Source organism: Leptopilina heterotoma, unplaced genomic scaffold, assembly GCF_015476425.1.
Source record: "Leptopilina heterotoma isolate Lh14 unplaced genomic scaffold, ASM1547642v1 Lhet_52, whole genome shotgun sequence".
Lineage (NCBI taxonomy): Eukaryota > Metazoa > Arthropoda > Insecta > Hymenoptera > Figitidae > Leptopilina > Leptopilina heterotoma.
Window position 1 is genome coordinate 4345330 of NW_025111114.1, and position 14356 is coordinate 4359685.

At 22.7% G+C, this 14356-nt stretch overlaps 1 protein-coding gene across 1 annotated transcript; it reads right to left on the reverse strand.

The window, feature by feature from the left end:
* Nucleotides 1-170: 170 nt before the first annotated feature.
* Nucleotides 171-9446, reverse strand: LOC122508100 (general vesicular transport factor p115). The gene is made up of 12 exons (XM_043621212.1): nucleotides 9274-9446; nucleotides 8716-8944; nucleotides 8385-8641; nucleotides 6036-6237; nucleotides 5673-5824; nucleotides 5356-5546; nucleotides 5091-5263; nucleotides 4402-4829; nucleotides 1508-1688; nucleotides 1225-1412; nucleotides 623-1003; nucleotides 171-494 (listed from the first exon to the last, which is right to left on the reverse strand). Exons 1-12 carry the CDS (start codon nucleotides 9349-9351, stop codon nucleotides 432-434), a joined length of 2523 nt encoding a protein of 840 aa, XP_043477147.1. The 5' UTR covers nucleotides 9352-9446; the 3' UTR covers nucleotides 171-431.
* Nucleotides 9447-14356: the final 4910 nt, after the last annotated feature.

Consider the following 14356-nt stretch of genomic DNA (forward strand, 5'->3'; position numbering starts at 1 on the left):
AGATAATTTATTACTATTATTATTGTGAATATTATTTATAAGCACAGAAAGTGTAATTTTCATTCATTTGTATTTCTTTTTTTTTCTTTTTTTTTTGAGAAAATTGTTAATATACATTGAAAATTGTTGAAGGATACATATTTCTTTAATAAATAAGTATGTGTCTAAAATTGTTTTCTAATTTATATAAATTTTATTTTATAAATATAATATACAACTATTTTTAAAAAGAAAAAAAAATTAACAACTTTCAGTATAGAGAATTAAAAAAAAGCAAGGAATTGTTTTACAATTGTACAATGAAACGTATTTTTTGGTTGACAGTGAAAATTAGTTAATTGATAATATTGATAATTTAAATCACAAGAAAATTCTAATAAATCAAAAATTCATTCAAATACGAAGAATAATTGAAGAAATTAGTATTTAAATTAATTACTCGATTCTGGTTGATCATCGGTATCTAAATCGCCGGAACTTTCATCAGATTCAACCTGAAAAATTAATTTTTTTTAAAATTTTTAATTAATAATTCCTAAAATTATTAATATGATTGAATAAAATATAATAAAAAATGAAAAAAATTTATAACTATAAAAGTAATTTTTTTCGAAATCTGTACCTTTTCACCTAATGATAATAGTCTTTCTTTATACATTGTAATTTTATTATCTTGATCCGAGAGAAGTTCGAGTAAATCTTCTTGATCTTTTCTCAATTTTTCAAGTTCCAATGTTCGTTGCCTGAGAATTTCCTCAAGTTTCGTCGCTTGATTGGGATCAACAATTTTACTCTCCTCTTGACTCATTTTCAATGTGCTTAATCGACTTTCTAATTCTTTTACTTGTGCTTTATATTTTTCCAATTCTTCGTTCTCCGTTTCGATTTGATTTAACGAAACATTCGGATCTTTTCCATTCGAAAAATTAGTTTGTGCTGCTCGTAGAACTAGATTTTGGTCTTTTAAATGACTCATTGACGTTTCAAGTTCTTGGACTTTGGTCTGTAATTAAATTTTCAATGAATGTTTAATTTTTAATTGAGAATTGAAAATGAAAAATTTTTAATTGAGAATTGAAAATCGAAAATTTTTAATTGACAATTGAAAATGGAAAATTGTTAATTGACAATTGAAAATGGAAAATTTTTAATTGAGAATTGAAAATCGAAAATTTTCAATTGAAAAATAAATTGTCGAAAGAAATGAAACGATTTTTTCATTACCTCCAGTTCTTTTTTCTCCCTCAATAAAGTTTCGTTAGTTTTATTAAGATTTTGAATTTGACTGTCCTGTTCTCTGATTAAGTCCTTATATTGCGAGACTAGTGCCGAATCTGATGGTAACATTGTCGTGATTTGATCCAATGAACCTTGAGAACTGCTTCCATCGAGAACGGATTTTAAGACGTTAGCTGAAAAGAGGAATTTATTTTTGAAAGGTTTTTTTCAATTAAAGTATTCTGCAAATTATTTATTGAGAGAAAAAAGAAGAAAAATAATTAGTTACCTTCTAAGTTTTTAAGTAGTCTACAAAATTCATGATCTAAATAGAGTTCAGAAGAATTTTTCGCCGATGATTGAGGATGTTTCAAACTTCTCGAATACACTTCGTGTCTGGAAATTCCTCCAATTGCATTTTGAAATTTTTCCAAACCTATTCGATTTTCCACTAGACTGCAAAGTTTTTCCTAAAAATTTATTAAAATCTTAAGTAAAATTTAAATATTTAGACACATATAATTTTTGTTTGTATCTTCTTTTTATTATAATTAATATAATTAATAATAATAAAATTAATAATTAATAATAATAAAAAAATTAATAATTAATAGTAATAAATAAACAATTGTTTATTAAAATTAATAATAAATAAACATTTTACAGGGCTCGAACTAGGTCCGTAAATTTGTTTGAAGTCCGTTTAAGTCAGTTTTTTTAAACAAAGGTCCGTAAAGTCCGTAATTTGATTGACAAAAGACGAAAAGTTCATAATTTGGAGAATTTTAGAGAAATTACATTTGATTGCAGAAATTCAATTATTTTCAAAAGCAATATAACATTTTTCGCAGAAATTCAATTATGTTCAGAAATTTTTATAAATTCTCGTCTAAATTTCAATTATCTTTAGAAATAATTAAATTCTTCTCTAAAATCCAATTATTTCAAAAATTTTAATAAAATTCCTGACAAAATTTCAATTATTTTTAAAAATTTTCCTCAATCCAATGATTTTTAATATCTACTATTTTAATAAAATTCTCCACAAAAATTCAATTATTTAAAAAACTTAATCATTGCATAAATTCAATTATTTTTAATACAATTTTAATCGAATTCATCGAAAATTGTTAGTATTCTTAAATTTTTTTATTAAAATTCATCAAAAGCATTCATTCAATTAAAAATAATAAAATTCTTCGCAAAAATTTTAATAAAATTTTTCTAATAAATTCAATTATTTTCAATAGAATTCCAATTAATTTTGTTTATGAAAATTGCAATAATTTAATTATTTTTATAAATAACAAAATTCTTTGTAGGAATTCAATTATTTTTAAGAATGTTAATAACATTTTTCACAAAAATTTAATTTTCTTTATTAATAATAAAATACTTGGGAGAAATTCAATTCTTTTCAAAAATTTTCATAACATTTTTCACAAAAGTTCTTCATAAATAATAAAATTCTTCGGAAAAATTAAATTATTTTAAAAAATTTTCATAAGATTCTTAAGAATTTTTATGAAAAATGTTATCAAAATTCAATTTTGTTATAAATAAAAAAATTCTTCGGAGAAATTCAATTATTTTCAAAAATTTTAATAAAATTCTTCCTTAGAAATTCAATTATTTTCTAAAATTTTAATTGAATTCTTTAACATGAATTCAATTACATTTACTTTATAATTTATTCATTTTAAGAAATTTTTAATTATTCAATAAATAATTTCTTTTTTGTATTCAAATATTTGAATTCTCGTAGAATTTTCTAATAATTTTCTAATTTTAATTTAATTTAATTTAATTTTAATTTTAATTTTAATTTTAATTTTAATTTTAATTTTAATTTTAATTTTAATTTTAATTTTAATTTTAATTTTAATTTTAATTTTAATTTTAATTTTAATTTTAATTTTAATTTTAATTTTAATTTTAATTTTAATTTTAATTTTAATTTTAATTTTAATTTTAATTTCTAATTTCTAATTTTCTAATTTCAGTTATAATTTTAGATTATAATTGAATATTAAAAGCACCAGAGCGTGAATTTTTAGAAATAATTGAATTTTGAAAAGGTTTCAAATTAAAATCTTTGAAAATCTGAATTTTTTATAATTTTAACTAACAATTCTGTAGACATAATTTTTTTGAGAAAGTTTAATTGTGAATTTTTTTAAAAAATTATTTGAAGTTTTTATTTTCTAATAAATATTTATTTGGAGAATTTACGAATAACTGAAATTTTGTAAAATTGAATTGTAAACAAATGAATTTGAAAATTCTCAAAGAACTTTTTCAAAAATTATTAAAATTAATGCATTTATAGAAGAATTTTAGTTAAAAACAAGGAAAAAAATTTGATTTTGGAAAAGTTACAAATTATTGCAGAAATTCAATTATTTTCAAGATTGATAATATTCTTAGCAAAAGAATAAATATTGTTAAAAAATAATAAAATTCTTTTCACGGATTCAATTATTTTCTTAAATAATAAAACTCATCGCAGGTTTTCAATTATTTTATATACAAATTTTAATTGAATTTCTCGAAAAATGTAATTATTCTTAAAAATTTTATTAAGTTTCGTCGAAAGAATTCAATTAAAAATAATAAAATTCTTCGTAAAAATTTGACTAAAATTTCTCTAATAACTTTAATCATTAAATAATAAAATTCTTCGGAGAAATTCAATTATTTTCAGAAATTTTAATAAGATTCTTAAGAATTTTTAAGAAAATTGAATTTTTATGAAAAATGTTATCAAAATTCAATTTCCTTCATAAATAATAAAATTCTTCGGAGAAATTCAATTATTTTTAAAAAGTTTAATAAAATTCTTAAGAATTTTTAAGAAAATTGAATTTTTATGAAAAATGTTATCAAAATTCAATTTTCTTTATAAATAAGAAAATTCTTCGGAGAAATTCAATTATTTTCAAAAATTTTAATTGAAATCTTGATATGAATTCAATTACATTTATTTTAAGAAACTTTCAATTTATCAATAAAATTATTTTTTTTGTATTTAAATAATTGAATTCTCGTAGAATTTTCTAATTTCTAATTTTTCATTTTTGGTCTTTAAAGTCCGTACTTTTAAATACTTTTACTAGTTTAAGCCCTGAATTTATTAAAATTAATAATAAATAAATAAACAATTGTATATTTATTAATTATTACCTTTGTGTAAGTGGGAATACTGTCATCATTGAAATGAACGCAAATTCCAATGAGAAATGCGCACATATTCTGAAGGAGACACTCTTGTAAATCTTCATTGTTCTCTTGAGATGATAAAAGTGCAGTGAGATAGGCAATTGAATTTTCAATTGTCAGGAATGTTTTTACAGCCGGAGAACTGTAGGCGGTCCATGTGCATAAAAGTATCAAAAGTCCCAATTTTGATTGTATTTTATTGCTCTGTTGAAGGAGCATAACGCACTGTTGCATTAATTTCACCGGTGGTTTGCCAATATTCGTCGCTAAAAGTACTTTCAACAATTGCTCCTTCTGCGTGGCGTTGTCAATTAAAGCGTGCGATAATAAAACTGCCGAGAACCAATTTGACAGTGGATCAGATGAAAAAAGACCACCGCATATTAATTGTCCTGAAAAATAAAACAAAACGATAATTTTCATCACAAGAAAAGTGTTATTACAAGTTTATTAAGAATGTTAACGAAAAATAACGAAAATTAACAAAAAGTAGCGAAAAGTAACGAAAAATAACGAAAAGTAATGAAAAGTATCGAAAAGTAAAGAAAAATAACGAGAAATAAAGAAAATCAACAAAAAGTAAAGAAAAGTAAAGAAAATTAAAGAAAATTAAAGAAAATTAACGAAAAGTAAAGAAAAGTGAAAAAACGAACCTGTTGTTAAAGATGGAGTTTCGTTCCCTTGGGGTAAAAAAGTCTGCACGAGTTGAGCTTGTCCCGATCCATTTTTGTAGAGAAAACATTCGAAACAATAGAGAACGGCACATCGTAATAAAAATGGTTGCTTCTCATTCACCATCGACATTAAAAGTACAACTATGGCCGGTCTAGAATTTAAATTTAGTTTCAATTAAAATTTAAATTTAAATTTAAATCGAATTTAAATCGATTCGACTATAGATCTAAAAAATTAGAATACTTGGGAGGAGAACTAGGCGCCATGACATTTGCCAGAAATTCTTGATTGGTTTGATTTCCCCTAATGACTTCGGCCACTGCACATAATGATTCGGTCAAAACATCCGCTGGCACTCCGCTCGACATCAGAATGTCACAAAGTGCTTGCAATAATTTACAAGCTTCCATATTTCGTTGGCAAGCAGCCACCAACTTTAGCAAAAAAAAATTGTTATCAATTAATGTAGCAAAAATTGTATTTCTTTTTTTTGTTAATAAAATTTTGCTGCTTATTGATATTTAAAATTGGTGTTTATCAAGAAAAATTTGTCTAATTACCTGAGCTGGACCATTCGGTGCCACTAAGGCACGGATTACTTGAACCATACAATGAAGATTTGAAACTTTTTGCGGACTCCAACTGGCCAAAGGACTGTCATCAACTTCCGGTGGTATTTCAAATAAGGGCTTTAGTCTTTGAATATAACTTCCTGGAATAATTGATATATTTTTGAATTTATGTGAAAATAAATAATTGTGACTTGCTCCCAAAAAAAGGTACCTTACGAAGTAAAAAAATTAAATTAAATAAATTAAATAAATAATATTCAAATGAGAAGTATTGTTCTATAATAAAAAAATAAGAGATAAAAGTTAATAATAAAGAAAGAAATAGAGAGTAAATGGAAAAAAGTGTCGTACCTTCTTTAAAAAAATTTTGATTACTCGTATTTCCACGTAAAAGATTTAACATTAAAAGTAAACAATCCTCAACGACAATACCACCTTCCGCTCCTCCCTCTTGATAAATAACGTCAAAAATTCGATCAAATGCATTTTCGAAAGCAACAATTTTTTGAATATTTGCATTTCCTTTTGTTAATTGTATTAATATTAATAATACCTGCAATATTAACAATTTTGATTAGTCGGAAATTCTTCAATTAAATATATTATATTATTAGAAAATATAAACTTAAACTAATTTCATAAGAATTTGAATTAAACTGAAATTAGTTCGACAGAATTGTAAATAAAAAAAAATTAAAAATTCAGGTTTTCAAAGATTATAAATTAAAACCTTTTCAAAATTAAATTATTTCTAAAAATATTGCTATTATTTTTGTAATTTTCCCAAAAATTCAATTATTTTCACGAGTTTTTAACTGAAATATTCTTCTCTAATAAATTAATTATTTTTAATAATATTTTTCTAAATAAATTATTTTTAAAAAGAGAAAAGAATTAAAATTGAAATTTTTCAGAAAAAATTAGTTTTACAGAATTCTTAAGGAAAAATATTTAAAAAATTCAGATTTACAAAGATTTTAATTTGAAACCATTTAAAAATTCAATTATTTGCAAAAATATTGTTATTAATTGTATAACTTCTCCAAAATTCAATTATTTTCTAGAAATTTTTAACTGAAATTCTTCTATAAATCAATTATTTTTAATAATATTTCTCTGAATCAATTATTTTTAAAAAGAGAAAAGAATTAAAATTAAACTGTTTTTAAAAAAATTAGTTTTACAGAATTCTTAAGGAAAAATATTTTAAAAATTCAGATTTACAAAGATTTTAATTTGAAACCTTTTCAAAATTCAATTATTTCCAAAAATTGCTATTATTTGTATAACTTCTCCAAAATTCAATTATTTTCCAGAAATTTTTAACTGAAATTCTTTTCTAAATTAATTATTTTTAATAATGTTTCTCTAATTCAATTATTTTTAAAAAAAGAAAAGAATTAAAATTAAAATTTCTCAGAAATAAATATAGTTTTACAGAATTTTTAAGGAAAAATATTTTAAAAATTCAGATTTACTAAAGATTTTTTTTTAAATTTCCCCAAAATTCAATTATTTTCTAAAATTTTTTAACTAAAATTCTTCTATAAATCAATTATTTTTTAAAAAGAAAAAAGAATTAAAATTAAAATTTTCAGAAAAATTAGTTTTACAGAATTTTTAAGGAAAAATATATAATATTAAAAATTTCAAATTTAATTCATTAAAAATTGAAATTTTCTACAATTTCAAATTGAAACCTTTTGAAACTTAATTATTTATAAAAATTGTAAACGAAACTCTTATTAAATTCGATTATTTTTGAAATTTTCAATAAAAATTATTCATTATTAAAAAAATGAGTTATTAAATTAATTTCAATTATTCATTAGATTAAATAATTAATAATTAAATATATTTAAAAAAATTCAACTAATTTCGAGAGAATTAAAATTAAAATTTTTTCGGAAAGAAATTAGTTTTACAGAATTCTTGAGGAAAAATATTTTAAAAATTCCGATTTTCAATGATTTTATTTTAAAATCTTTTGAAAATTCAATTGATTTTCTGGAATTTTTAACTAAAATTCTTCTCTAAATAAATTATTTTTAATAATTAAATATATATATTCAAAAATGTAACTATTTCGAATGAATTGTAATTAAAATTTTTCAAAAAACTAAATTTTTAAAAATTTCTAATTAAATTCATTCAAAATTGAAATTTTCTAAAATTTTAAATTGAAACCTTTTGAAAAACTCAACTATTTATAAAAATTGTAAATAAAACTCTTATAAAATTTAATTATTTTTGAAATTTTTAATTATTCATTAAATAATTTATAAAGAAATAATTCTTTGGTAGTTGTTTAAGAATTAAATTATTGTCAAAAATAGAAAAAAAAATTTAAGGTTTTGTATTAAAATTCTTGGCAATGTAAAAATTTTAAGGCAAACAAAAAAGACAGCAAACTTCAGTATGAATTCTATAAAAATTTAAATTTTTTCCAGTATTTTTAATAAAATTTCCTGACTTTTCTCTGAATTCCCTGATTTCTCTGTTATTTAAAAATATAAAAATTTAATTTTTTCCCAGTATTTTTAATAAAATTCCTTGACTTTTCTCCGAATTCTCTGATTTCTCTGTTATTTAAAAATATAAAAATTTAATTTTTTTTTTCCATTACTTTTAATAAAATTCTCTGGAATCTTTCTCTTATTTAATTTCTATAGTTTTAGAGAATTAAAAACATCAACTCACGTCATTTCTAATAACTTCTCTACTGTCAGCGAGTAGGTCCATTAATTTCGAAACTCCCATTGGACTAACCAATATTATTTCCTGAATATTTTTTGGTTTATTTATAAGTAAATGAGACAATAATTTCAAAGCTGGATATCTCACTTTAAAATCAAATTCCTCGAGAAAACTTAATATCAAACCAATACTGTCTTGTTGTTTAGTGAATATCTCCGTGAATTGCTCTCCAATTTTATTTCTAGGTCCATATTTTTCAACTAGAAGGAAAATTTATAATTTTTTCTTTTTCAAATCGCAAAGCAAATAGAAAAATGTCTAGAAAAATGTTTACCTTCTTCATCGAATGTCTCCGGATGAGTTATATTACAAAGTGTTTCTAAAGCAAGACCAGTAATTTCACAATCAGTTTTATCCATTTCTAAAACTTGTCTCAATGAATCCATGCCTTGTGCACCGACTTCAAGTCGATAACTTCGCGAAAGTGCTTTAAGGCCACGACATGCGTCTCTTCTGTCATCGAGTAAAGTTGACGATTGAAGTCTGTCAACCATTCTTTCCACCTGAAGAGACGAATAAATAAAAGATAAAAGTAAAAGTACTTAGAAATACAATTAAAAAATTACTAAAATCTATAATCAATCTAATGACAGTATTTTTGACAGTCTATTCACCTTTTCTGTCTATTTTCCATATTTTGTGTTATTTTCACAAATTAACTAAATTTAACCCGGAAATAATATAAATAGTTCTTCTTTCTTATATTCTTGTAAATTACCTCCTTGAGGAAGTATTTTTTATCGTACAATCTGTTTATGAATATTGACAAGTTTGACAGTATACTTTCTGTCAAACTTGAAAAATCTATGATAAAAATTGAATAAATTCTCACCGTATCTGCTCCAGAAGGCACATTTTCTGGTAGAGGAGTACCAAGTACTGATTTGAGGCTACTTTTAAAGTATTCCATGACATTTATTACTGTTCTAATATCAAAACGATAAAAAGGATAACATTACACGTCACTGGACAGGGCGCTGCCATTTTTATTGAAAGTCAAATAATGAAAATCAATTTTTATCTTCTTTCAAGTGCTGACATCTATGTTTTTTACCAATTTCTACTTTATCGACAAATTTACAGGAAAAGCCCTAAAAACTGAATAAGTTGCAGGTGGCAGCACTGTAAAATTCTTCCAAGTGTACCATCGAGATTCACGTCTATTGAACTGTATACTCCCAGTTTTAACGGTTTTTCGCGGTTTTAGCGCCACGCTGGGCTTTACGTGCAAATTTACTCCCACTTATTTATAGACTTTAATAGAGTAAAATTATTGGTGATTGCGCTATCACGTGATGCAATCTCTTTCGCCTTTTATAACAAAAAAGTAATGTGAACAAATGGTGAATAAATATATGTGAAATGATTATCAGGATGACCGGATCAGATTCTTCCTCATCCCGCCTTTTTGATTTTCTCAGGGATTCAGGAGGCAAATATCTCGCATCCCTCGCATCGAAAGGATAAAAAGGTACGTTTTCGTCTATTTCTTTCGAATAATGGAAATATTATAATCGGGAAAGTTATAAACTCGCTGTGGAAATCGCAGAAATTAGTAGACGAAAATGCGGACATAACCTCAAAATTTTCTGTCATGCGGATCGTGCGACACGAGGGACACGAAAAATGTTATAACTTTAAAATGAAAATTCGATGCAATTGGGGAAAAATATAAACGAAAAGTCTATTTTAAACATAAGGAACGTCGAGACGCAAACTTATTGTTTATATTTAACAAAATAAAATAGTTGCGAGCCTTGCGATTTTTAAAGCACCGCGCAGACATAACCTCTCAAAATTTTTTTTTTTGTTTTCTAAAAGCAAAAAAGGAAACAATATAATTTCTTTATTTCTACATTTTACATACAGAAAAGAGTATTTTGATATTAAAAAAAGCATACATTAGAAATTATTATTCGACCAGTAATTATTTTTAACACTTTTCCCCTCTTTTTTCCGACACTAGCAAACTAAATTGTAAATTTTGTCATATAAACTTTATCTCATTTTGTCAATATGTATTGAAATTGAGTTAAATGTAGAAGAAAGAGAATTTTAATAAAAATAGAATTGATAATTCTAAAATATATTTATCGAACCAAAACTAGATTATACAATATTTGGAATCAGAGAAGAAATATAGAAAAGTAAATTATAATTTATTAAAAGAATATTTATGAAATATACGATCGTTTTTTTTTCTCACAAGAGTGATGAAATAAACAAAAAGTTTGAATAATTATCACCTTGCGATAATATAATTTCCATTATTAGAATTAATTACCGTTTAGAATTGAATTGATTATTACTAAAAAGTTGAATTTAAATATAGATTGTAATTTTCCCGGACTATATATAGGAAACAAATTTAAATATAGAGAATATTGACCAAAACGTGAAAATTTTCTACTTAATCAATTAAATTTTTTTTCCATTTAAAATGCTCGCGTTTTTAATTATTAAATTGAAATTGATTGTTATATTCTCTTTTCTTTCTCCTCGTTTCTGGAAAAGAAATTTTAATTTTGAAAATCCAACTTTTATTCTGAAAAACCATATTTCCGGACTGCATTAACAGCAAACTTGTTGAAACTTGTCGAAACTTGTCGCAAGTTTGATGCAAATTTCCTTGTGCTACCTGAACAGTGTATTGTTGTTGGACCCCTCCAAGTTGAAAGGGTCAGAAACAGTGGCGTAGAAATAATATTTCTCCTCTTCACTATTTTTTATAGAAGGCAAATTTTTGTTTTTTAAAATTCTTTTTTTCTATTTATTATTATTAGAGAAATTTGTATTTTTTCTTTTTTTTTTTTTTGCAAAGAAAAGAGGGTAAAAATACGGAATTAATAATTGTGCCCCTTGCAGAGATTGTAAACTTGTGGAAAGTACTGGGAGAGAGGGAGAAAAAGAGAGACAGAGAGAGAAAGAAAGAAAGAGAGAGAAAAAAACAGAAACAGAGAGAAAGGGACTTGTCAGGAGCGTCGAAAGTACAAAGAAAAGTTTGTTTTTTATTCTAATTGTAAATAATTTGAAAATTATTTCTATTTTATCAATTTTATTTACTTTTTTACTTTAATTGTCATTTTCTTTCATGTACTATTTTATTCCATTCACTATTTTATTTTATTCAGTATTTTCTCCTTCGAAAAAGGAGAAAATACTTTTTTTTTTTATAGTTAAAGTCGGTTTTATTGTCAAAAATTGTAAATTTCGGCAAAATTTAAATTTTTCGTTACAATAATTACATGACAGGAATATTATAGTAATAATTTATAAATAACATTATAGATAAATTATTTATACCTATAAATATTTATTATTTATTTATACAATTCGTATTAATTTAAAATTCTACACTTTTGTATAGAGAATTTTTTTTTTTATTTTATTCTCCACTTTATTTGGTGAGAGAAGTTTATAAGGCATAAGGCGCATAGATTTACACACAATAGATCCAGTACTGATGGTTGGGAGAAAAATCGTACAGCGAGTTTGCTGGCAATAGGTGGGGATAAAGAGGACGCTGCTTGGTAACAAAGAAAAAATTGACACTCCCTTTTATAACGTTATTAATTTCTAAACAAAAAAGCAGAAAAAGTTAACAACAACAACTTGTTGAAGAAATTTTCTAATTTTTCCCTTTTTGGTTATTCTCGAAAATGTTAAATATTAATTAGTAAAGAAAAAAAACACAATATTAAAAGAGAAAAAAAAATCTTTGTTGTGTGTTCGAATTGTAAATGTCAATTCTTTTGTGTTTCCAAACGTCATTTTTCTAACTAAGTTATAATATTATAACTTAGAAAAATTATTTTTCAATTGCAAATATTGAAAATGTTTTGAAAATTGTAGGTATTTTTTTATTATCGAATATTTCTTTTCTTAATATTTAAATTGATTTTCTCCTTTTGAAACGAAATCATTTCGGGAAAATTTTTTTTTTTTTTTGCAAAAAAAAGAAAGAAATTAAATAATGACTAACAAAAAAAAAATTGTATAGATATTAATAGACTGATAAAGATGTGTTAAAATTTATTTTCATCTACTGCTACTGATAAACAATAGATAACTCTTGTAAATTTAAAGCTTTCTTTGTCATGGTGTATACGTGATTATACGCAAGTAGAGACCTTACCGCCTTACCCCAAACTGGTTCGATGATGCAACTACTACTATTATATACACACGATATTAAAAATCTGACGAAATAAAAATAAGCACTGTCTTTCTTTCTCTCTCTCTCTTGCTCGTTCTCTCAATAAATAAATAATTCTCTAAAATTCGAAAATCGTAAAAATTATGTACTTTTTTTTTTATTGACTCAAAATTAATGCCCTCATCAGTTGAGTCAATAAAAAAAAAATATCGCCACTGGTTATACTGGAAAATAAAATCGAAACAAACTAGGAAAAAAAATGGTTTTATTTTTTGTAATAAACAGAAATTATTAGTACAGGGTAATTTATTTATATTCTCTCCTAAGAAGGTGAAATCGATATAATGCTTATATCCTTACAGGTAGAATATATATTTGCAAAAGAAATTTTGCGATAAATTTTCCAAAATAATGGAAAAATTGTTTTTTTTTTCACAAAATATTGAAATAATTATTTTGCTTCTTTAGAAAATTTTTTTGTACAAAAAGTGTTAAAAAAAACTAAATCTTTATTGCTAATACAATTTCCAACTGTATTTAAATTTGATTTCCTATTTATTTAATTATTATAAATATTATAAGTTATTTTGTACTACTTTTGGAATTATATGTATTTTTTTTCATTGTTATTATCATCATCTCAAAAAAGGAAAAAATAATATGCATCTTAATTACTTTTCCTGGTTGAATTGAAGACATTTTGATTATAGTTACATAATTCAGTTCTAGATGAGTTAAAATAGTATAATTCTTTAATGCAGACGGAATTTTTAAATTGACTGTACTTTTCCGATTTGGAAAATTTTTTTGCTAATTTTAGATTTTACTTAATTTTTATAATTATTTTTAAATTTTTTTTACTTTTTTTTATTTTCCTAATTGTTTATTAATTTCCTTTCATTTTCATTTAATTTTTCTAACTTTCAATAGAGAAATTTTTTTTTTTTAACAATTTTTTGTAAATTAGGATTTTTCTTTAATTCTAATTTTTCTTTAGTTTCTCTAATTTTTGTTTAATTTTTCCAATTTTTAATTAAGAAATTGTTTTCTTTAGATACGTTTTTGTTAATTATAATTATTATTTAATTTCACTAATTTTTAAAATAAGAAATTCTCTTCTTTAAACAAATTCTTTAGACAATTTTTTTTAATTATAATTTTTATTTACCTAGCTTTTCTAATTTTTATTTAATTTTTGTTTAATATTTTTCTATTTTTCAAATTAAAAAATTGTTTTTAGACAGTTTTTTGTTATAATTATAATTTTCTATTTACTTATTATAATTTTTATTTACATTTTCTAGTTTTTATTTAATTTTTTCCAATTTTTATTCAATTTTTTTAATTTTTAATTTTTAATTTTTAATAATATAAAAAATTCTTTTCTTTAGACAATTTTTTTGTTAAATATAATTTTAATTTAATTTTTCTAATTTTTAATTAAGAAATTGTTTTCATTAAACAAGTTTTTCTAATTATATTTTTTATTTAATTTCAAAAATTTCTCAAATAAAAAAAATTTTTTTCTTTAAACAATTTTTTATTAATTTAAATTTTTATTTAGTTTTTCTCCTTTTTCTAATTTTTAGTTAAGAAATTGTTTTTTATGCAGTTTTTTTTGTTAATTATAATTGTTATTTACTTTTTCTAGTTTTTATTTAATTGTTTTTCCAATTTTTATTCAATTTTTCGAATTTCTAATTTTTAAGATAAAAAATTCTTTTTCCTTAAATAATTTATTTAGACAAGTTTTTTTTTC

Excerpts from the sequence above, each read along its gene's own strand:
- LOC122508100 (XM_043621212.1), bottom strand. The coding sequence starts at position 9,351 with ATGGAATACTTTAAAAGTAGCCTCAAATCAGTACTTGGTACTCCTCTA. Across the intron at positions 1,413-1,507 it reads ACTACTTAAAAACTTAGAAG|CTAACGTCTTAAAATCCGTT; the intron begins GTAACTAATTAT and ends TCCTCTTTTCAG. Across the intron at positions 1,004-1,224 it reads GGGAGAAAAAAGAACTGGAG|ACCAAAGTCCAAGAACTTGA; the intron begins GTAATGAAAAAA and ends ATTTAATTACAG.